The sequence below is a fragment of the Ylistrum balloti genome, unplaced genomic scaffold (assembly GCF_031769215.1).
Source record: "Ylistrum balloti isolate Yb309-2 unplaced genomic scaffold, AGI_CSIRO_Ybal_v1 Utg370800, whole genome shotgun sequence".
NCBI classification, from domain to species: Eukaryota; Metazoa; Mollusca; class Bivalvia; order Pectinida; family Pectinidae; genus Ylistrum; species Ylistrum balloti.
The window spans coordinates 464,692-490,040 of record NW_026782466.1 but is presented as its reverse complement, the minus strand read 5'-3'; the positions used below and the strand labels follow the sequence as shown (position 1 = coordinate 490,040).

General features: G+C 33.6%; 1 protein-coding gene across 1 annotated transcript in view; it reads left to right on the top strand.

The window, feature by feature from the left end:
* The window catches only part of LOC132558588 (uncharacterized), a 67,628-nt gene that overhangs the window by 23,925 nt on the left and 18,354 nt on the right, over positions 1-25,349 (top strand). The window contains exons 30-42 of the mRNA XM_060223175.1: positions 195-359; positions 3,122-3,178; positions 8,211-8,791; positions 9,386-9,576; positions 9,984-10,100; positions 10,361-10,502; positions 10,882-11,017; positions 11,665-11,881; positions 12,178-12,298; positions 12,568-12,765; positions 13,230-13,437; positions 14,878-14,973; positions 17,229-17,369. Coding sequence (XP_060079158.1) covers positions 195-359; positions 3,122-3,178; positions 8,211-8,791; positions 9,386-9,576; positions 9,984-10,100; positions 10,361-10,502; positions 10,882-11,017; positions 11,665-11,881; positions 12,178-12,298; positions 12,568-12,765; positions 13,230-13,437; positions 14,878-14,973; positions 17,229-17,369 — 2,370 coding nt within the window. The remainder of the gene's footprint in view (positions 1-194; positions 360-3,121; positions 3,179-8,210; positions 8,792-9,385; positions 9,577-9,983; positions 10,101-10,360; positions 10,503-10,881; positions 11,018-11,664; positions 11,882-12,177; positions 12,299-12,567; positions 12,766-13,229; positions 13,438-14,877; positions 14,974-17,228; positions 17,370-25,349) is intronic.

Sequence of the window (25,349 nt, the reverse complement as noted above, 5' to 3'; positions counted from 1 at the left end):
TTACATATATTGTATGTTTTTGTGATTACAAAAAATTATATTTTGGAAATAATTGGATAAGAGGTAGTATCATACATAGTTATTTTACCTGTGTGTCAGAGAAAGTTTATTTGACATATGAAAAAAATGTGTACTTTTTTTTTTTTTTTTACAAAGTTGATATGATCTACAGAAATACCTATTCTCTTTATTAGTTGACATAGAACATGCCAAGACCTCCAACCTTCTAGAAGTTACTCTGCCTCTGGACTTTGAACAAGTGGAGCTTCCCCCTGAGGAAGAACGCATGGATGAGGCAGAATTTTACAAGGAGTACATCGAAATACAAGAAGGAGCTGGCCAGCTCCCCAGTATGGATGGTAAGCATGTAGGGGTTGTAGAAATGGGAGAGGGATGGATGGGGTGGTGGTATTTTAAGACTATGGATGGGAATGGATTTGTAGATTTTTTTGTGGGTTGCGGAGAGAAATGTATGTAGTCACATGTAATGAAGATGATAGATTTTAATGAACTAGCAATTTTGTCTTCATTGGTAATTATGTAGTTACTTGAGATTGCTGTGTGGATCTGTAATCCAGGTATGGATTGTATAACCATCATAGAATTAATTAAAAATAGTTCTCTCTATAGATTTATTTATTTATCATAACAGGTTTTTACATCCACGATTACTGCCATTCAGTGGACAATTCTCTTTTATAAAAAGTTATATGAAATGATACATTTAACCTGCAATGTATATATATCTCATTTTGATAAGAAAGTCATAATTTTTTTAGTTTTTACTTACACCACAAACTGTAGAAAAGATTTAGGCTTGGTTTGTTGGTGGGATACATAAACATACCTAAGTATCAATGTCCGTATCAGTGGTGCCGGATGAAAGTTTACAATGGAAAGTATTTTAAGGTTGTACAACATTAAGAGTATAAGAAACGTGTTTTTATGTGATTTTCTCTGTAAAATTATGTATATCTTATTTTAAAGCTGGAATGTATCCAGTTTTTATTGAATACCATTATTTATGTACATGGTATGATTTATATAGTTAGCTAGTGTTGTAGACCTATTACTAGCTGTGTATCATCACTACAGTATCTAGAATATATACTTAGATAGCTGCATGATTTTAATGGCATGTGATATTGATATTTTATTTTCAGATTTTTGCAAAAAGTTTTTACTATCATTTTAAAGAAAATCACAAACATCTCAAATATACCATTGTGCTTTCTTTATTGCATACAATATAATGCCCATATAATGTCCATTTTCTAGTTTCCATGGAAATTTTGTAAAATTGTTGTGAAAAGATGTTCTAGTAACTTAATATTGGGTTTTGATGTTGATGACTTGAACAGAAAATAGTTTAAGCCAGTGCAGTGATGATAAAGCTGATGAGATTGAATTTAACCTTGGTAAATATAGTTTGTCAGGTTATCTCCCCTTGTTTTGATATTGTGACATTGTTGGGGTCATGGTAAACAACTTAATAGTGACCTTGGATAAATCAAGGTCATGAACAAGAGAGCTGTTGTTGGTGGAAGTATGATGCATGCCATTACTGTCACAATCTGATTGTATTACAAACATTTTCTGCACTTTTATGTAACTTCATAGAATGTTTATCTTTTAGTTTTTTTTGTTTTTGTATGAGAGAATATTCAAAAAGTCTAAATTTGTTCAGAAAATGTCAGAACTACACTGTTTTTTTTCAATCAGGTTTTATTTCTTATTTCTGGAGTTGATTCACTAAGGCCATTATTATTTAGTCTTGTGATTTAATTAAAACCTGATGAAATCCTGACAGGAAGATGATCTGATCTTACTGAAAAACTTTCTACACTCATAATCCACTTACCTACATAGCAAATGATAAATTCATCAGCATTAAATGATGAAATGTGTGCAAAGAAATCCTAATTTTATGTTCATGAAAAGATATTTGATATTAATTCTTAATAATTGGATGTCAGTAAAATCAGGTTTTACAAAATATAGATCAAGCCAAATGTGAGAAAATTACAGAATGTCTAAACTATCAGATGTTCATTTAGTCAAGTTCAAAGTTTTGCAATACAAATTATTACATTATGTTTACTTACTATGTATCAGGCATTTCATTTTCTGTAAAGTAAATCATGTGTCACTTTTTTTGCATGGTATTTGATTTTGTGTACCACTCTCTCGGTATATGGAAAGCTAGTGGGTGAATAGCTTCATATCTTTACTTTGTATATACAGTATCATTATATGTGTAATTTCACAAGGTGCCAAAAAAAGCAGTGAAGGTGTTAATAGGAAGATGCTTTTGTTGTGTTGTTGGTCATTTTCGTGGAGATATAATATTGCAATATTCACAGTTATTAAAGATAACGCAAAGTTAGATATCCAACGAATATTTCTACAGTAAATGAAAATCTCAGAAAACGTGTTATATGCCAGAATACATTGATGTGAAATGATAGACAAATGTGAAATTAAATACTCTGTAATGTAAACCCAACCCAGACCACCGTGAAATATTTGCAGCGTGAAATTAGACAGCTATAACGTAGTCAATATTGTATGATATATATAGATGTATTATAAAATGCTATTGTGCCTTTCCTAAATGTACAACACTTACCTGATAAATTCTTGGAGTATCTAGACATGAGGATTTTGTTTCAAACTGTCTGAGACAGATCCTAAACAATTGAAAATTGAAGTTGAAGAAAAGGAGTGACGGGAGTGTTTTGTCAGTTTGAGAGCTTTTTATGGTACTTTATTTATAGTACAAATTTAAAAGAGGATGTAAGATGTTGAACGAAAATAATATTGAGAGAATCAGGACATGCTACAAATTTAATATTTTAGAGACTAAGTTGTCATTTACATGTAGTATCACATGATGCCATCTTTATACTTTAATCTTAACATGAGCTCTCTGTCACAGTAGAAATTCGTCAGCACAATTTCAAACAAATGACTTCCCTTACGATCTTGAACAATGACATCACTTCCTGATGGGTAGGTATGTAGGCTAGCTGTGCATGCTGGTATACCTAAGTTTAAGTAGGCTAGAAATAGCCGTTTACAAGTAACAGATGATATACGTATGATGGCTTCTATCTGACAGATCACAAACAGGATAGGAGTCCAGAAAATTTGGAATTAGAGAGTGCAAGATACAAAGGTAATTACCTGCTCAAAGTCAAGGTCATTTTGACAATATGATATAAAAATACCAGTTTGGTAATCAGTCATGTAAAACCATCAGGATTATGTAAACTGAGGGAGTTTTGAAGAGAGAATTGTAATGGACCTATTTTACAACTCATCTGTCTTTATCTAATACTAATATTTCAAATGGATTCCAATTATTTGAAGAGTGACATATTATGTAATTGGTTTTCTCACCTTTTCTATTGTACTTTCCTCAACTTTGGTGTAATTTATACTTTTCTAATTTTCTAAGCCTTTCTCAGGTTTAATGAGTTCGACAGTAGGATGTAAAATTAATCAATGTATTTATCCAGTGATAAGACCATGCCCAGTAATAGGCCCACCCACAGCTTTAGATGTTCAGTAATAATCAGCTGTGAGGGTTGCATTCCTGGGCTCATCACAGGATAAATATGGTATTAATAGATCTTACATCGTTCTTTATTACTTTACTTACTGTGTGGTCCCAGACGGTGTGAGACCCTTGAAGAAACCTGTGATACAATCTGACTATGGACAGACTGTGGAGCGGGACTCATATGAACAGCACATTCCTAGTCGCCAGGCCACCCCTGCAAGATCTAGTATGCGCGAGGGCATAGATAGGCGTGATTCCAACTTATCTTCGGGTCGCCGTCAATTCTCATCCCGACGCCAAAGCGTTTACTACAGTGACGAACAAGGCTCCCCTGTGCCTCCATACGGCAGTCGTTATACTTCCCCAGACGCGGTTAGACCAGGGTCACAGAGTGCTCTCCGACGACCATCACTCCGTTCACCACTTTCCTTGGATCACAGCAATGGACAGCAGGCCAAGGACCACAAACTCTCCTTCAAAATGATGGGCACTGTGGCTGCAGCGTTGCGGGCTCCCCAGTATGATATGAGAGAGCAGCATGTAAAGAGTCACATCACATTCAAGGTAGTAGCAAATACCATGAGGAAGTTTATCATGCAAGAAAATATCTTAAGAAAAGGGATATGTCAAGGCTTGTATATTCAAAAATTTAAATTTGATTGGAAAAAATTCAAGAATTTTGTCAAAGTCACAGAAGCTTTTAAAGAACCCGAGAAAACAACAAAAATGTTTGAAATTCAGGCTCCTGCCATGCCAAAGCCCAGCAGCGGGGGAGGACTACCACATCGATCTTCGGCTCGAGTAAGGTCAGGAAGCAGGAACGACAGGGGATATGAAGACCAAGAGCCACGATACCCAGAGCGTGGAATTCTTAGTGGTCAGCGGAGAGATGATTATATCCGCCAGCAGTCTCGGTCAATGGAAAGCATCAGTCCGGACAGAGAGAGATTGTATCCTAGCAACCATACCCTTGATGTAGAAGGAAGGTCAAGACAATTCACGCATCAGTCAAGGTCATTTGATGGTGTTAGCCCTGAACGGATCAGAGGTCAGTCTGGTTATGATAGTTACTATGAGAACAGTCCAAGGTCGAGGTCACATCACACACCAAGATCAGGACATCAGTATACAAGACAAAGGGATCACATGTATGATAATGGACCCCAAGATTTTAATCGCAGACAAAGTACTGGGCGAACAGTTGAATTTGAACAAGACACATATAGAGACCAAGACATGTATGATGGCCGTGACACAGGGTATTGGGGTATGGAGGAAGGAGATTCGGATTACCATGACAACACTCCTTTCCCACCCAATAGTAGTAGGAGCAGGAATGATCCAGGGGTAGAGTTCCGACGTAGACGATTCAAATACCAGAGCCCCAGGTCAGAGGCTGACAGCAGGTACGACAGATTTCAGGACAGCAGTCCCGAGGATCCCAGACGATCCTCCTACCATCGACCGCGTGGTCCAGACATTCCGGGTCAGGCCAACGGAGCCATTACCATGAAGGAGTTCAATAAGATGACAGAAGAACAGCAGGAGGAACTGGAAAGGAAGAAACTGTTTTCTAAAATATACGGAGACAAGTTTCCTGAGGACCTTGCAATGAAGTCCCTGCAGGCATATGGTCCCATGCTGAGGAACCATCTCCTGGATGATGCTATCGCTGTAGAAGGTAAATTCAGTGTTACATCAGGTCGGTGTTGTCTCACATCATCAGAGCATGATACACGGATATGTTAGCAACACACAGGGCATGTGCCCACTGATGGAATGGAATCTTTCATCGACCCGAGTCATCCATCACACTGTGACTTGATGGGCATGTCTAAGTTATGTTGTGTCACAATGAATGGAATGGAGAGAAATCTTTCACTGATTGTCAATTATCACAATGTTAATTTCTCATGTTTACAATGAACCTGTGTGATCATGCATACACCTTTTATTTTATGTTCATTCATTCACTGTCTATGTGAGTATTCTTCAAGTCACTTGTTCATGTATACTGCTATTTTTGGATGCATTCATCACCATCACTGCAATTAAGAGACATGTTACCATAAGCTTTCTTAATACCAAGGATGTATTTGTTTCAGACCTGCGATGGAATTTTCTGAAGATTTCAATTCTACAAACTTTCTCTTTATATGAAGTACCTTGCTCTTTCATCAAGTACATATTTTATCTTTACAAATTTTCTCTTAATATAAAGATTTTCTCTGAAGTTAGTTTCTCTTTATATGAAGTTTTTCTCTGTATGATGTTTCTCTTAATATGAAGTATCTTGGTAATCCATCAGTTTCTTGTTTTTTCTGTAAAAAGTTTCTCTTTATATGAAGTTATCTCTGTAAAAAGTTTCTCTTTATATGAAGTTATCTCTGTAAAAAGTTTCTCTTTATATGAAGTTATCTCTGTAAAAAGTTTCTCTTTATATGAAGTTATCTCTGTAAAAAGTTTCTCTTTATATGAAGTTATCTCTGTGGAAAGTTTCTCTTTATAATAAGTATCTTGCTCTTTCATCAACGAGATCTTTTTCTCTGTATAAATTTCTTAAGACTCTTTATCTTTTTCTTCAAGTGTAACTGTCTTACTTTTTTTCTGTTGTCATGTTTTCACATTAAAACACATCACTTAAATGTGTTTAACTCAAGTTTGTGTCACATGACTGTATTACAACTGAGTTTTGATTGGTTTATGCTTAAATGCCATTTATTTGATGTTGTACATAAGTTCTGATGATATTAATGTAATTACTGATTAATTAGATATTTTTGTGTATTTGAATGGCATTGTTACATAAGTTCATTGCGTCTATTACTATAGACAAACTGAATTGTTCGTTCCAGTAGAAAGTACAACTACGTCACAGTTTACAACAACTGTATCAACATCTGGTGAGTCGGATGTTATATGTTGGACAAAATCAATCCAAGCGTTTTGCTTTTTTTATTATTTTTTTTTCAAAGATTTAATTCCACTCTAAATTGCGGCTTATATAAACTTCAGATATTAATACTTTATTTTATAGCACTCTGATAGATTTTGAAAGATTTCTGTAAAATTACAATTACTTGAGTCAATATTTTCCTGTCTGCTTTAAACACTTTCTGATGAATCTTGAAAAGTGTATATCAACACACATTTCTGAACTGTCAATATTATAAATATGAGACCAATAATCTTTTATTTTAAAACTTTTTCTCTATTTTTAGTTCCTTTTTTACGGTTTACTTTTTTTACTCTCAACTATTTTTAAAAATCAGTCAATACTTGTTATCTCTTTGAAATAAACATTATAAACACCATGCCTGATGATAACCCACCATAATTGATATAAACTAATGCTATTTATATTAAGCCCACCACCTAACTTTGAGTGCCTGTAAAAATAATATGATACGTCCCTGGGAGAGATATGGTAATTTTTCTTTGACACACTTATCATAATAGTTAAGTACTTGTTACGTTTAAATTAATGATAAATGGTAAGTTTTCTTGCTATGATGAATTGGTTAATATTAAAAGTCACATGTTCAGTGACTGGTCAAGATATTTCTGTATCTGTGAATCCAGAACTTCAAATCAACTTGTTTGGATCTGTGTGTTCCCTGGTTCTGAAAAAGTCGTATTAAAATTTACAATGCTGTGATAAAAATACTCCTGCCATTCTGGTGAAAGATGAGGTTGGAAAAATGATATATTGGTACACATACCGTAATTATCTCAATAGTTTATGTGATTTACTAGTGACCCAACACTTACTAGATTTGACTAGATGTGAATGACATATCCATTTTGAATATTTTCTTTAAATTTCATTCTTCTTTTATATGATGTCACGTCTTTATTTTAACTAACATTTTAAATTTAGATATTAGAATACTTTCTTTTATCATTTAATCAAAAATAACTACATTTTTTTTAAGATTGAAGTATTTTATTTTTACTCATTTCAATGCTCATTGACAAGATAACATTTTCATTGCTTATTCAGAATCAATTAAAACTTAATTGTGATTTAAAAATTTAATTAATGTTGTAATTTATGACTGATAATTGTAATTGATCTGTGATGTGGGATGAGGGACTATATAGTAGGGGCAGACAACAGGTAATTTTGTGAGTGTAAATTTTCTTATGATACATTATGTTACCTTAAAATGTGGAAATAAGATTTACTTGTCTTAGATATTTAAAGTTATTGAGTATTATAAGAGTGTGTTGTTTTCACAGAAACTGTCTTCTATATTTTGTTTTTCAGTTTTGAAAAAATACAGAATTCAGACTAGGAATTAGTATTTTTGCCACTTGCTCTCTGGAAATTTCAATCCTCCATTGTCTTTGTAATTCTCGAAATTCATCAGTGAAAAATCCTGTAGATAACAATGTTATGAACGCATTAATGTACATTGTTTAGTTTGACAGGTGTTGCAGACCAGATGACTTTTCCCGTTATTTTAGGGATCAAATGTACAAGAAATCAATTATTTGTATATTTATGTACTAGGTAGTTATTTCTAAAAATATTTCGTTTTAGATTTGATCAACAGAAAGGTATTTTTTATGAAGATTTAATTTAGGGTATTTCAGAATTTAATGTTTTGTGATAAATAATTTGGTATTGTTTGTTACACAGACCAAAGTGTAGGAACAGAGACACCTCAGAGGTCGCCACGCCAACCAAGGAAGTATGATTACAACGAGGATGGCATCGAGTACCAGAAGTACCGCAAAGGTATACCACACCGATCTGTTTCGGAGAGCAATGAAAGTGAGGATGGAACCACCGACCAGGACACTGACGATGAAGACTCGAGCTCCGACAGTGGAGACAGCCAGTCCAGAGCCTCTATCCCAAGTCAGAGCAATCATCTCAGTTTCGATGCTTCCAAGTCTTTTACTGACAATGATAAGTCAATAAAACGCACAAAGGAGTCCCGCACTAGCTCTCGTATGAGTAACTCAATGACGCCAAAGGAAGTTATGGTGGAACGAGGTGAGCACCAGACATCTAGAGTCCCGACAACAGTTATAGAGCCTCATCCTACCATGGCTGCCATGGAAATTGGAAAAAGGAAAAATAAAACAGCCATTATACAAGTGCAGCAGTCAGTGCAGCTAGATGAAGCCCGACTGGATGACATGGACGTGACGGAGAGAAGGGTGGCTGTTGCTGCAGACAGGATGGAACTGCTGAGGACAGTGGATGATGGAGTGGTACGTACCTTTACCTATATCTCGTCTGACTACAACGTCACTTTGATTATTGTTATTAGAGTTGAGGTTTTTTCTTATGGACAGAAAAGGTAATTGGTAGGTAGGGGTGTAATGGTTGATTGAGAGGACCATGTTGTCAAAATAACTGATATATATATATATATATATATTGTCATGCTATTTCTTAAAGTCATGTATGGATTTCTATCTATACGATCCAATGTTTACCCTGTACCAGTAGTAGGGGCTAAAAACACAATCTCACTATCTCTGATTCAAAGAAGAGGGTGGTCCTACTAACATACAATGATATCGTATTAATAAGTGAATATACTGACATTGCAATATGTTAGGGTTGGTTTATTTCCAGTTATTAGCATCTTGTAACATTAATAGATTATCCTGTATGGTAAAATTCATCAGTGATTGTTGAGTATGTAACTTATTTGATATTTCAAGAGTTATCGCCCTTACATTTCATCAATCCTGCTATTCCAGAGACTGATTGAGCACAACCATAAATAGTCATGCAAATCTTCCTCCACACTGTATGAGGATCTTTCTTGTAACTAATTTTATTTTTTTCTTCAACAGCTTATCAAAAAAGCCCATGAACAAAACACCCTTCCTCCCCCTGCCATTAAAGTCAGTTCCAAGAGTAAGACAGGTGTGAAGGTGGAATGGCTGCTCCAGGATGAAGTACTACCAGATTATACCCTCCTGTTGTATGTAGTGAACATCGTCGGTCAGAAGTTTGGACCAGAGTTCAGGAAGAGTGACCACAGGTATGTTTCATCATTTCAGTGGTATTGCCAATGATGAAACAGTTGTCAGAAGTCTGCCTGATTCTTTATTCATCTTGTTAAAGAGTTCAAACAGAAAAAAATCTTGAGTTTATAAGGATTTCTCTGAAAATATTGTCACGATTATTTTAGCTTATTTATTCTATAACAAGTCCATTGCCCACCATAATACTGCTGACTGGAGTCCAGACAATTACAGAACTATGAAAAAGGACATGTAGACATTGTTCTATATGATGGGTGCACTAACAGACATGGGCTTGAAATCTGATAAGTTCATGGTACAAGACATTGAAAATAAGAAAAAAATGATGGTGACATGTATAAGAGATACTACCTCTGTCATAACTATGAATTATGTAATACACTCTCTATATGTCGTTTTCCAGTTTTGACTGTAATATCGTGGAGGGAGATAAACAGATTCGAGCTCAGCAGCATTGTTGGAATGTCCAGGACTCGCAGGAGAAATCCATATTTGGTCTGATGCCAGGCATGACCTACAGGTATATATAAAAAGATGATTTATCTCAAAAAGATAAAATAGTTATCTATATCACTTCAGAGCATTTCATCAATAGTACCTCTTGTCATGTTACTGTTGTTTATAATGAATGGTCAGTTAAATGTATAATTGAAACATAATATAAATTCAATTTAAGGTATTGTTGTAACGTCATATAAATTCATACGTGTTATGTCCTCACCACCTTTGTCTGTACTTATTGAGGGGTATAGTAAGCCTTTGTTTTTGGAATTTTTTTAGAATCTTTGTGATCGCCAACTACAACACCTTAAAGGGAAACCAGCCATACGAGGTCCAGACCACATCCTCTGTAATATACTACACTACTATGGGTCCCCCTACTGCCCCTCGTCTGAGGGTCTGTACTGTTGATCTGTATGAGGTAGGTATTAGTTAAAATATGTACCAGGTATGACACAAACACGGATCACGCTGAAGAATCTTGTGTGAGAGACTGAAATGTGGAGTTATTTAAGTTGTATGTTCCTGGAATACAATCTCTTGGAAAAAATTTGGGTTTCCCCAATGTCACTGAGGGTCTTAATTGAAGATGCATTCATGGTTCTGCAATGATCTTGAAAATGATGAAAAAAAAAATCCCTGAAAATTTTACTGCAAAATTACTGACCTGAAAACTTCTGAGTGATACTAAACCTGGTAAACAAACATGAAAAACATTAAATATACCGAAAGGCATAAGTATGATGCAGTTTGAGAGTTTAAGATAGACATAAAGGTACAGAGATAATTTCCTTACACAGGCTACAGTGGAGTGGGATGAACCAGCCATGCACAAGGAGATGTCACTGAAGGGATACAGACTCATGGTCGACAACAAGCCATTTAGACTTACTCCCCCTGAGAAGAGGAGCGTTGTCATTAACAAACTTGAACCAGGTATAATTTTTTGTATGAATATACGAGCTTCCAATTTTTTTTTATCAAAGATATTAGATTTGTCATCAGAATTTGAAGCAAGAATATTTAGTAAAACTTTCTATCTTCCATAATTTGAATTTGACAAAATATTAGTCACCAGAAACACTTTAAAAGATTAGTTGTTTAATTGTACAATATTTAGGAGATATATGAATGTGTTTTAAACCTGAAAATAATCTGTACATCTCCCCAATGGAACTCCCAAAACAAATTGCAAATATGAATGTGACTGTGAAAAATGTGTACATTGTTAGAATAGAGTCTGCCATGTAAATGGACTGCACTATCAGATGTCCCCTTACAGTTGTCTCTGTACATTTTATTTTTGTCTAGCCATTCCAGAAAGCAAAAATGATGATTACAAATTTGTTTGTAATATTATCTACTTGGTAACTTTATGGAGGAAATGACACTAGAATGTTTATTTTTGAACAGTTGTAAACTGAGAAAAAATGAAAATTTCATAAATTTAAGAAAAATTCATGTTATTGAATTTGTTTTAAATAGTAAATGTTTTATGTAAGAGTTATGAGACAAAATTGATGTCAGTGTTTTAGGGTTCCCTATTTGTGGAGAATGTAGCTAAATCTCTCTTTATCTTACAGGGAAGACAATATGTGTACAGGTTAAAGCTGTTGCCAAGCAAGGTAACGGTATAGAGAGTGAAGCTTCTCGTCCAATCTATATCTCGTGTCCGAGAGCACCTGCTCCAGCCGCTATATCACAGGAGACATCAATGAAGACAGGATGTGTCCTGATTAGCTGGAAGAAACCGGAGAGCCATGTACACACCCCACAGGGAGAGTCCATCTGCTACTACCAGTATGTCTGTCTATTGATTTGTCAAGCTTAACCAGAATATTTTCGTCCCGAGATAAAAAAAAAGTTGTCCACCTTTGATAAAGTATTTATTTTGAAGGTTGTTGGATAAAACATATATCAAGGTCTGCACTCTGACAATTGTTATAATGATATTCTGTTCATTTCAGAGTTTATGTGAAGATATACAAGTCAGCTTAGTAATAGGGGTATATTTCCTCTGTGTACATAAATTTGAACCAATATATAAATAGTTTAGATATACCGAATTGTATAGTATTGACTTTATATTTTTGTAGAATATATCAGAATGGTCAGAAGAGGGACATTGTAAAACCTAACAACAAGAGTAACCATCAGGGTTACCATCACTATCTGTATGACCTACCAGCTGACCAGGCTGTGGACGTAGGGGTCAAGGTGAGTTAGGAGCATGATACCTATCCAACGCTGAATCAGGACACATGATTATTGTGTAATCGATTTTAGTTGGTTTTAATTTCAGTTTCAGGAAAGTGTTTTTGCTAAGAAAATGTATTTTCTTGATTGAAGTGTTAACAGCAGAAAATGTTTCAGGATTCTGAATTCCAATTTAGATGGTAAATGAAGCTTGATCAATACATATGGTCTCGAACCTTTTCTGCTTAGAATTAAAAATATTGAAGTATGTTTAATATATTTGTTTACAGTGTATTGCCGGGAGTATGAATGTTGACCCATTCCAGGACCAGGTGTTCTGCCGCAGTGAGAGTCGTACGTCCAATACACTGCGTGTCATAGCTCCTAGAGTACCTCATTCCCCTAACCTCTACCTCGAATCTATGACCACCAAGGGCATAGAGGTCACATGGAGGACCCCTCAGCAGCTAGGCGATGTCAAGCTCTCTGTACGTATCTCATAACATTTCATATATCTGTTACCATATAAAAGTGGGCTTATAACTAATTCATTTTGTTTTATTCAAAAGCTTAAAAAATTACTAGACTTATTACCATGGATGATATTTGATGCCCATTTGACAATACCATGAAGAAGATTTACATAATAGATTTATATAAAATCGGAAAATTTTCTCCTTATCTCATTTTTCTCACCCTTGATTATGAGGGCAAGTCTAGTTGTGTGGGGATTAATTGAATTCAATGCTGGCAAAAAAACTTGGAAAAGATTTTTTGTGAAATTTATTTTTCCAAAATTGCAATGGTGTGTATCTGAAATATTACTTACTTTTTTTTTTTGTTAAGATCCTTTCTGAAGAATCTGTATTTGTTCCAACATTATTATTGTTTTGTTTTCAGGGTGATGTAGAACAGCTGGTATATATATATATATTTTGTTGTGTGTTTCTAGGGTTACCGTATGATGAAGAATGGACACTTGTACGGAGGTCTAATCCCTCCCTACATCAACAACTGGACAATCAGTGACATCACTCTAGGCGAGTCTGTTACTCTACAACTCATTGCCCTGACGGAGCATCCCATAGGAAAAATTGAGGCAGAGATCGCAAACCGCCAGAAAGCCGAACAGGACAAGTCCGGGAAAATGGATGATGCAGGTAAGTCAAAGTTGTACCTCAATATCATACAGTACATACAATTGAATATCTAAGCAAATTCTTTGGTTCTCATATGTAAATTTTCATTTGAAAGCAGACAATTACTTAAGTCTGTTACAGTCTGTTCTTAAGTGTTATACATTTACCCTGTCTCTCACTCTAACTTATTTGTTAAGCTAGCATTCAAATAATTAACAGCTGTCATATGTTGGAAATGGGAAACGAAATCTTCAAAATTCATTGCTTGATATTTGATTTAATGTGTCTCCATACTCTACCAGTAATGATGATATTGTTTGAGCTGTTTAACAATTTCATGTGTAGGGCCGCTTGTATGCAAATTACTATCATATTCATGTCATGATATACTTAAATAGACTGTTTCATAGGTTTACAGATTGTGTCTAGGGTTTATATACATGGATTATTATTTTGAGTTCAATATACACAAATTTCTTAATATTACATAAACAAGATTGTAAAAAATAAATAACAGAAAATATTTTTTTCTTTGATTTGTATTAAATTAAGTAGTTTAGTGAGAAATAAAACAAATCTTGTTAGATATACTTTTTATACTAACTTTTATCTAGTTTTCTAGTTTCTTTAATACATCACGTGCTGTGTTTACCTTCCTGTTTTTATTGTGTAGTACTTTGTTGCACTTGACTAATCCTAATTTTGTCACTTAAATATTTCAGCTGTACACTAATTTTAATATTGTATACAAGGAAATATTTGTCAATTTTTTTTTCTCTCCCTTCCATAAAAATCTTCGTTTTTGTTAAATGTTGAATTCACCTGACAATGATAAAACATGTTTATCTGCTTTAAGTAACTATACAATCATATCGATTTTCATCAATATCGTTGATACTCTGAATCATGGACTTATATATCCAATAGCTGCCTGATTAAGTGTCATTGAAATTTGAGCTTTATTCATCCACGAAATCAAATGTCTACAACATAGTATTTCGTTCAATATTTCTTTATTAAGCATATAAATTTAACCCCACAACAGATATAATTTTGCAGTTAGCACACTTTTAATTTCATCCTTCTGATAAACAGGTGAATCAAATGAAAGATAAACTAAGGTGAATATTTCCTTGTATATTTATATGTGTATAAGGTTTGTTATCATTTTAACACCAGGCCTCAGTTGCTCAAAGCTTAGTTATAGTTAATCAGTGGTTAGTGAGAAGTTTAAATAGGAATTAAACAAAATTAGAAAAGCTTAAAGTTTGTTGAGACAGGTCAGATTGATATTTGATAAGTGCCAGTTATGCTATGAAAGTCCTTGTTTTTGTCTTTGGCAACAATTAAAATTGTTAGCTCTTACCATGCTTTGAGCGACTGGGACCAGATGTATTAGTCTGTTTGTATTACATTAACACACAGCATTATGTATATTTCTGTCACTACTTTCATTAACAGAATTTTCATTGAGTCGCAGTGCTCTGATAAAATACTCCAAAGATATGCCCACCACGGGCTGGCCTAAGATGCCAAAGTCTGCCCGAGACCCCTTTGGTAACACTGCCACACATGTATATCCAAGCTACCCTTATCCTGCTTCCTCATGCATTTCTGTACCTTAATCTTACTGTTCCAACCCTTGATTTATTGAAATTCAAGTTAACAATATCAGATTTGATAATATTTTATCATCTAGCAGAAAAAGTGAGTCTTAATATGTGGAAATATTTTTTATGATAAATGGAATGTCATTATGAACAATATTGACATAGAATTAATCAACTACATCAAGGGTTGGTGCACTAAACACATGTTAGTGACCCTTATTCTGATGTTAATCCTTCCTAAAGCTAGTCTTATATTCTACTCAAAACTGTAATTATCCCAGCAATAAGCTTTTAAGAGGAAAGTTCAATATTAAATTGCCACTATATCATATTTCATTGTCCTGTTATAAGCACATTGATTAAATGATTAAAAAAATTCTTTAAAAGATAATTAACTTTTTCAGTTTCTTTTAGAAGCAATTCTATGATCTCATTTTATTACTAAATTGTTAAGATTTTGATTAATTTTTTCTCTAAATAAGCAATTTTTATCAAAAATCAATATATGGTATGACTGTCAAACGAGGCTTACATTTCCCAGCATGCAATTTTCCTTTCTTGACCTCAAAGCCCACCATTTCCAAATGGTGATTCCTCAGGGATTTCTGGTACTGCTTCTTCCATCGACTGACATGATAGGTTAGTGTGGGGTTAGTATATCCCAAACACGATACTGCATGCTTACATAATCTATAAACTGATAATGATAGTTTAGGGGACTGCCAACCATCTTGGATTCTAATATTTATCACTTTTCTAAAGAAACATTGCTTGGAATTGCTTGGAAATTGTGCATGTCTAATTTTGGAAAAAAATTTTGGATAAAAATGAGATGGCCAACAGATTATCGTTTTTCTGTTGTGATTGGTACTGTTTGAAAAGTACTTGATAGGGATTTTTTTTATGAAATTTCATATGTGAGTTCTTCAGTCATGAGGACTGACCGAAAAACCAAATTACCTAAAAAGTGGCCATCTAGGATTTGTCAGGTTAATAACATGCTATTGCTATTTTTTCGACAAGAACTGGGTGGTCTTTCTAAAATCTCATATGTACATCTAAGTTTTGGAATGACCAAAAAAAAAAATAATGAAATACTGATTGACAATTAGAACCATCATGGATTTTGATAGTTAAAGTTTGTTATTGGTGCTTGTGGAGAATTGCTGTAAGAATCTGTCTCATCTCCTCTTAGTCCCTGGTTATACAAACTTGGCACTGATCAGGAAAACAAGCTAGCCAACAGAAGATTAAATAAAGATTCATCTATATTGAAACAATAAAGGTCATACCATAGTGGGCACCAGGATCCCTCTGGGTCTCTTACACTGCTTTTCTCCGCTGATATGATAGGCTAGTACAAGGGTTTATAAGGTATCCCAAACCTGATACTGCATGTTTAGAGATCCATAATCAAGTACCACACAAAATAGATCTACACTGATCCAATTATATAGGGTTCTAACAGCAACAAAAATTATGTGGGATTTATGATAGCATGTTGTTTAAAGTTGAGAATAAGTGAAGGAAGAGTTAGTAAAAAGAAAATAACAATTTCAGTCATGATTGATAGAAAGCAAATGTTTTTATGTCAAAGCTGACTTAAGGGATAGGTCAAGGTCTGAAGAAAACTGATATATATTGAATACAAAACTGTCATTTTGATGATGTCAGTGTTTACACTTAGTTTTGTTATAGAAGACTACAATGTATTTTGGACAGAGGCTTTAGGATCATGGAAAATTTTCAGACTGAAAATTTATCTATCAATTATATTACAAAAAAAAAAAAAAAACGCTGTTTTTCATTGCATATCAAAAATTTCATTCATCTAGTAACTCGTAAAGTGACCTTTTGGACTGAAATTGTCTTTTATGATCCCTGGGCCTTTGTTGAGTTAGTGATGGTTAGATTCACGATATATAACCTTAGTCAAATATAGTTTAATGCCAGCTGACTAAAACATTTAACGATTCCATATATTGTTGTTTTATCACAAGTAAGACTAAATTCACAGATTTTTTTACATTCTCTCCGAACTTAATCACGTAACTTACACTAAAAAAATCTTAAATCTTTGTGTATAGATTTTTATATCTAAAGAATGATATCAGTTTTTCATCAATAATATTTATCATAACTTTACAAGGATTTCAAAACAGAAGAAAAATGTTTTCATGAGAAACATGTTTCTATTTTTAGAGGAGCACATGGGTGACAGATATGCAGGTTGTCGTCCAGGACGTAAACTAAAGATAGTATATTCGGGCCTGGTCCAGCCTCCCTCTCATGTGAGAATTCACCAGGTGACAGGCCATTCTGCTCTGATTGGCTGGACTATAGGTAGGTACAGTTGGTTATTAGTACATGTATGATATATAGACACAGTCGAGTAGTCGGGTAATACATTGCACCTGGACGTCCGAGATTTGATTCCCTGAACAGACATGAAAAGGTGAGGGGTCAACAGCCCGACCGTGTGGGTTTTTCCCATGTTCACCAGTTTTCTCCTATATTAAGAACCCTTACACATTTTCATCCAGATGGCCAACAAAAGTGATGAATATAAATGAAATAATTTTTTTTCATGAATGTTGTCAAATAAATAATGTTTATACAGAATATATAAATATAATAACCATTATGAAGATTGAATGTTTGATGGCGCTCTGTGGAGAAACACGTTATTTTACCTACTTTATTTATCACCTATCTCTTAACACTGTGAGATATGTAAATTAAACTCTGATCATAAAATTTTTTAGATAATAATATAAAATGAAAAAAAAATTATATAAAATGTCTCAACTTATGATCTTTAGATATAATTGTAATGAGTATAAATAGAATGAATGTCATTTTAAGATCTAATTCAGAGATAATCATTAAGGAGGACTTAGTACAATTTAGATTACGTCATGTTATTTGTAAAGCATGGCCCCATGAGGTTATGTCATGTTTTGTGTACTGAGTTACAAAGGCCTGAAGCCTCAACCTTATGATACAAATCTAGATCTCAGCTGTCTACACTTAATTATCCATGAATGATATGCATGTCTTATCTATACATCAGGATTATATCAGTAAAAAAACTTGCGTCTATATAGATATATATGATCCATGTAAGGGAAAAATAGTCAATATTTCCCATATAGATAAATTTATATTTGTTAGAATATTTTTTAAGTCCACACACATTTTTATTCTGATAAATTGTGAATGTTTTACAAAAAAGAACATCAGTTAGGTCAATTACTAGTGAATTATCAAAATTTTAGGTTATACCCAAAATAAAATGTATTAAACCTAGTAACTGCTTTATATATATACTTAAATTGATTTTCTTAAAATTTGAAAGGTCACATAAAAGGTAAAAATTTTTTTAAAGAAGGTCAAAATATCACATGCTCTTAAACCAAGTCTGATAGATTTTCTAGGTCACAGAAAAGCTTTATTATACTGATTCATGGTTACAGAAATGTTTCACTGACTTGATGATAGATATAAGATTCTATAGTCAGCTTGATGCATTTAAACTGTTTGAAATATATCATGGTCAAATACATGAATTTATTTACAGGTCATCATTGTTTGTTAAAGTTGCAGTGTTTGATGGTGTAAAAATAAGATGGATGAGATTTTTTTTCTATCATTAACTGACAGAATAAACATGTATCAGTGTTACTGTATATCATGCCTTAATTTAGTTCTTTATTGGAGGTCATAGGTCAATGTCATTAAAACAACAAAGAAAATACTGACTGTCAAATCTTAATTCAAACTCAAACTCTCTGAAATGAGAAAGTATGAACAAAAGAAAAATTAAGAGACCTCTGAAAAAGTACAAGGTTAGGTGTTCCAGAAGGATAAGCGTCTTCTGCTTCGTCAATGACCCTCACAATGTATATCTTGGTCAATCAAAGTGAGAAATGTCATGTTCCCAAATGAGAACAAGGTAAACAACAACAGAACCACCAGGCATATCAACAAGCATAAAAAAATCCAACTTCCTAAAGTGCAAGGAAATAGATGTTTCAGAATGAGATCAAAGTTTTTATCATAAAATGTCCCCATAATCATCACCAACCTGCACCACTTGAGTTAAAATATGCAGAGTTATGTTTATTGACGTGACTTAGAAAAAATAGCTTAGGTATTAGATTAACTAGAATGTAGCGATATCAATATATTCTGTTATACCAAATTGTGTCATCATGAGGTCAAGGTCATGAACTAGAAGCATTTAAAATGGAGTCAGGAATTTACCATGTCTAGATCATGAACTTGCATGTTTTTATAGAAACTTGAAACCTATTGTTTATGATACGATCGTCAGTAAACAAATTTACACCACTGGATTTAATGGCGCATTAACAAAGGTTAGAGACAAGGATTGATTGATATCTGAATATTCTGTCATTCTTTTATCACTGATTTCTGTTGTGATTTATCAAACGGATAATTTGATTGGATCAGATGGAGTGTAGATTTGTATTAGTGTATTTCATTGGATGATTGATTCATGGAGATTGGATTTGTACATTAAACTCCTTTGATAAGATGTTCCCCCTACAGCCCTGAGATAGTTAGTGGATTTGTCCCTTTACAAAGAAGGAAACATTCTATTTGGAAATTATAGAAGTGGAAGGATCAACTTTTAATTTTACCTGATTATTAGAAATGTAGAAAATTTGATTATGTCCGAGCGGAATTTAAGTTGGTCTATAAATATATCAAATTTGTACTTAGAACATGGTCCGCCTGTGTCTACTTTTGTACATGTATGTTAAATTCCATCAAATTTCTCTAGCAATTTTGCAAAATCAAAGTCAATTAGAAATAATTATTTTATTGAGAAAAAATTATTCCAGGCTTAATTAGTTACACTGTCATTCAAATAGTCGGGTGGTGCAGTGATAACACATTCGCCTTTTACCTAGCCGTTCCTGGGTTCGATTCAGGGAAGTCACCTGCCCTATCATGTGGGTTTTCCTTGGGCACTCTTTAGTATAAGTTGAAATAAGTTGTTTCATAATTGTTGTAAAATAAATAAAGATTATATTGCTATTATTACTGTCATTTGTGATTTGAAGACAGTACTTAATAAAGATCTGAAGAAAAATGAAGTTTCAGTAAGTCTTGGACAAATTAAAATTGATTGATCTGGCAGTTCAACCTTGTGATATACCACGAGCAAATTATTTTTTTTGTTTTTTTTTTGTTTTTTTTCCTTTTCTTTTTTTAATTTGAAAATTATGTAATATGCTAACATTACAGTATAATATCAGAAAAAGATAAATTGATAAATCACATGATGTAATTAAAAAGTGTCTATTCATCGTCTATAATTACAGGTAATTAAGTAATCCAGGATTTTCATTAGAACTTATCTAATGTCAGCTTTTGCCTTTGGTCTTTTTTTCACAGCTTATGAAAAATTAATTTAGCACTCCTGAATAATGGTTCATGTTTTGTGAACATCATAATGACATAGTGTTTTGTGCTCGGTCATTCCTTTCCTGTTGTACGTGGAAGTTCGGGTATTGGCACTATGAAAGCCGCATGTAATAGGAGACGACGGTCTGCAGTACGAAACCAACTTGTTGTTTGTCTTTTAAAAGGTTCTTGGTTTGTTTGCATTGTCTTGTATATATACTTAGATCTGTATGGATGTTCAAACATATCTCAGATTTCCTGATAGTGTGACACACTGCCACAACAACACACCTCGTGTAAGGCATTCTCTCACTTAACCCTCCAACACTGTACATCAATGTCCTACAGTTTGTGTTACCAGTAATCTTTCAGGATAAAATCTCAGATTGAATATCCTTTTTAAAATAGGATTAAAATGACATATTCTAACGGGAAAATTTTAAAGGAATAAGTTTGTGTCAAATCTCCGAAAGAAAAAATATTGAATTTATCGTTTTCTGAACTGACAAAAATTTCTTTACCGAAACATTAAAGTTTTTCAATGGGCTATTGGTTCACAATAAGTAAGTATATGTATAGTGTATTACCTTTAAACATCATGGCTTGTCGCGATGAATAAAGAATAAAATTATTAAATATCTCCCATGGTTAAGTCCCAATAGTTTGAATTGAAAAGTTATTGAAGTAGGCGTGTTATTCTATAGGGTTAATTAGCCTGCAACAACCGATTAAACACATTTTAATTATAAGTATAGAGTTACTCACATGGAGTGGATGTCAAATAGTTCAAAGTTATGTGTGTCTTTGTTGGCAAGATATATTAACTCCAATAGGATCAGATTTGTGTTACTAAAGAGTGATGAGTGATACAGAGTTGACGGCTCAGATATATGTGTACACACACGCATTGTTGTCCAGCAGTAGGGATTGGATTATGAATGGATAGATTGTCGGTTCACAACAATATTTACAGTGTCATGGTATCTGTGCAAGACGAGGTATGAGTGACATCATATAGACAACACTGTTTACACTTCTCCAAAAACCCATGGACGATCAGTTATTGGAAATTATAAACCCTGAATTATCCTTATGGATTTCTGTGCATAATTTTCTAGATGTTAACAGGGACATCCCTGATATTAAGAAGAAATTTTCAGTAAAATGTTTTAGGAATATTTTTGTGATTTCAACAGTGTTTAATAGAATGTCTTAATCAAATCTTATCATGTAAATAATTCTTGGATACAGAATGTTGGTTTTGTGGACTCTCCAATGGATTAATCCAGGAGCATGTGTGTCTATTAGATCAAACAAGACGCCATATAGCTGAGAAGTAGCTCCTGAATAAAGTGTGTTAGAAAACCTTTGTATCTGACCACTCACAAAACTATGAAGTGTTTACCCAGAATGTATATTGTACCCTGTATATGGATCTAATTGATACAGTATAAGTACATGAAGAGAAATTACAAGTTCATGGGTCGTGTTTAATGAGTAATGCATATGTTTGGGTTGTGAAATTGTGTACAATACTAGAAAGCATGGTGATACCTATATCAAGAAAGTGACAACAGGAATGGACGGAAACTGATTCCTCACTGAATATAAGGAAATATTATGGCGGAATATTTATAAGTTTCAAGGTAACTATTGTTTGTGTTAGTTTATTCTTCTGATGAAAGTCCATGGTAATCTTGTAATTAGAGTGTAAACCTCTGTTTATCAGCTGTTTTCTGATTGGTTGTCTGGTTAATGATAAGTAAAACATTATTCTTTTGAACATTTAGGGGTTCACAATATATGATAATTTTAAGTTTTTTTGTTCGTCCAAATTAGATTTAAAACATTTTCATGTTTTTCTGCGGAACTTTTTTCTTGACCTTACAAGAACTGCTGTAAGTATAAAAGTGGACAATAAGATTTCTCCACGTAACTGTCAGCTAAGGCATGTCCTTCCACTCCGTCTTTTTATAGTAACAAGTATTTATTAACAATTATTACTAAGAAGAATCATATATAAGCTTTCAAAAAGCATAATTTTTTTTTTGTCACTTTCATTTTACGATCAGGACAAAATTTGTGTTTAATTAATTTCATAAGCAGAGAGGTCTTTACAAAACATTGTGGTATAGCTATTTCTAAATAAGAAATTCTAGAGCGTTAATGCAAATAATTATGTGACCCAAAGTTACAAGGAAAGAACATTATACCTGTAGTACCAAGAAAGTAATGAGTAGACTGTGATGGGATGTACTTGTGGTTAGGCAGTCTCCAATGTTTCTGTTTGAGTACAGATGTATAGAGTTTTCAGCTGAGAGTATGAGATGTTTGAAGTCAGTGTGGGTAAACATCATGAATGGTCGTATGGTGACTAAGTGTTGCTACTGTCAACAGTGAAAGTGTTACCGCACCAACCATTTACCTGGGTAAATATCGATCACATGTAATATACCTGTCATATCTATAACCCTTAATCACCCGTATCTACTGGTCAAACATTGACCGTACCTGTTATATACAATAACTTCTGATCACCTATACCTACAACACTGGCTGAAACTGTCCAGGCACCAGAGGGCTGTTCCTTTATGGGGACAAACCAATTCGTCTGTATTTTAAAAGTTTTCATCAGAAAGCACAATAACATTAGTCGGCTTTCAAGCCCTTATTTTATAAACTAAGCACCAAGGTCCTATAGGTAAAACCGATGAATGACAATGGTTTGTTGTACATATATTATGCTATGAGTCTTTACATTGTAGTATTATAAACCTTTTGCAAATATTAAAGTGTTCACTGAGATTCACCAAGTACCTTCCCATTAAAGCTCACTAAGAGTCATGTCACACCTTTCCATAAAAATTCACTTACAGTCACTAATTTCCTTTCCATAAAAATTCACTTACAGTCTCTAATTTCCTTTCCATAAAAATTCACTTACAGTCACTAATTTCCTTTCCATAAAAATTCACTTACAGTCACAAATTTCCTTTCTATAAAAATTCACTTACAGTCACTAATTTCCTTCCCATAAAAATTCACTTACAGTCACTAATTTCCTTTCCATAAAAATTCACTTACAGTCACTAATTTCCTTTCCATAAAAATTCACTTACAGTCACTAATTTCCTTCCCATACAAATTCACTTACAGTCACTAATTTCCCTCCCATAGAAATTCACTTACAGTCACTAATTTCCCTTCCATAGAAAATCACTTACAGTCACAAATTTCCTTTCCATAAAAATTCACTTACAGTCTCTAATTTCCCTCCCATACAAATTCACTTACAGTCACTAATTTCCTTTCCATAAAAATTCACTTACAGTCTCTAATTTCCTTCCCATACAAATTCACTTACAGTCACTAATTTCCTTCCCATACAAATTCACTTACAGTCACTAATTTCTTTTCCATAAAAATTCACTTACAGTCACTAATTTCCTTTCCATAGAAATTCACTTACAGTCACTAATTTCCTTTCCATAGAAAATCACTTACAGTCACTAATTTCCTTCCCATAAAAATTCACTTACAGTCTCTAATTTCCTTCCCATACAAATTCACTTACAGTCACTAATTTCCTTTCCATAGAAAATCACTTACAGTCACTAATTTCCTTTCCATAAAAATTCACTTACAGTCTCTAATTTCCCTCCCATACAAATTCACTTACAGTCACTAATTTCCTTTCCATAGAAAATCACTTACAGTCACAAATTTCCTTCCCATACAAATTCACTTACAGTCACTAATTTCCTTTCCATAGAAAATCACTTACAGTCACAAATTTCCTTCCCATAGAAATTTACTTACAGTCACTAATTTCCTTTCCATAGAAAATCACTTACAGTCACTAATTTCCTTTCCATAAAAATTCACTTACAGTCTCTAATTTCCCTCCCATACAAATTCACTTACAGTCTCTAATTTCCCTCCCATACAAATTCACTTACAGTCACAAATTTCCTTCCCATAGAAATTTACTTACAGTCACTAATTTCCTTTCCATAGAAAATCACTTACAGTCACAAATTTCCTTCCCATACAAATTCACTTACAGTCTCTAATTTCCCTCCCATAAAAATTCACTTACAGTCACTAATTTCCTTTCCATAGAAATTCACTTACAGTCACTAATTTCCTTTCCATAGAAATTCACTTACAGTCACTAATTTCAGTTCACTTCAGTCACATAGAAATTTACTTACAGTCACTAATTTCCTTTCCATAGAAAATCACTTACAGTCACAAATTTCCTTCCCATACAAATTCACTTACAGTCTCTAATTTCCCTCCCATAAAAATTCACTTACAGTCTCTAATTTCCCTCCCATACAAATTCACTTACAGTCACAAATTTCCTTCCCATAGAAAATCACTTACAGTCACAAATTTCCTTCCCATAGAAATTTACTTACAGTCACTAATTTCCTTTCCATAGAAAATCACTTACAGTCACAAATTTCCTTCCCATACAAATTCACTTACAGTCACTAATTTCCTTTCCATAGAAAATCACTTACAGTCACAAATTTCCTTTCCATAAAAATTCACTTACAGTCTCTAATTTCCTTCCCATACAAATTCACTTACAGTCACTAATTTCCTTTCCATAAAAATTCACTTACAGTCTCTAATTTCCTTCCCATACAAATTCACTTACAGTCACTAATTTCCTTTCCATAGAAAATCACTTACAGTCACAAATTTCCTTCCCATAGAAATTTACTTACAGTCACTAATTTCCTTTCCATAGAAAATCACTTACAGTCACTAATTTCCTTCCCATAAAAATTCACTCACAGTCACTGATTTCCTTCCCATAGATATTCACTTACAGTCACTCAGTTCCTTCCCATAAAAATTCACTCACAGTCACTG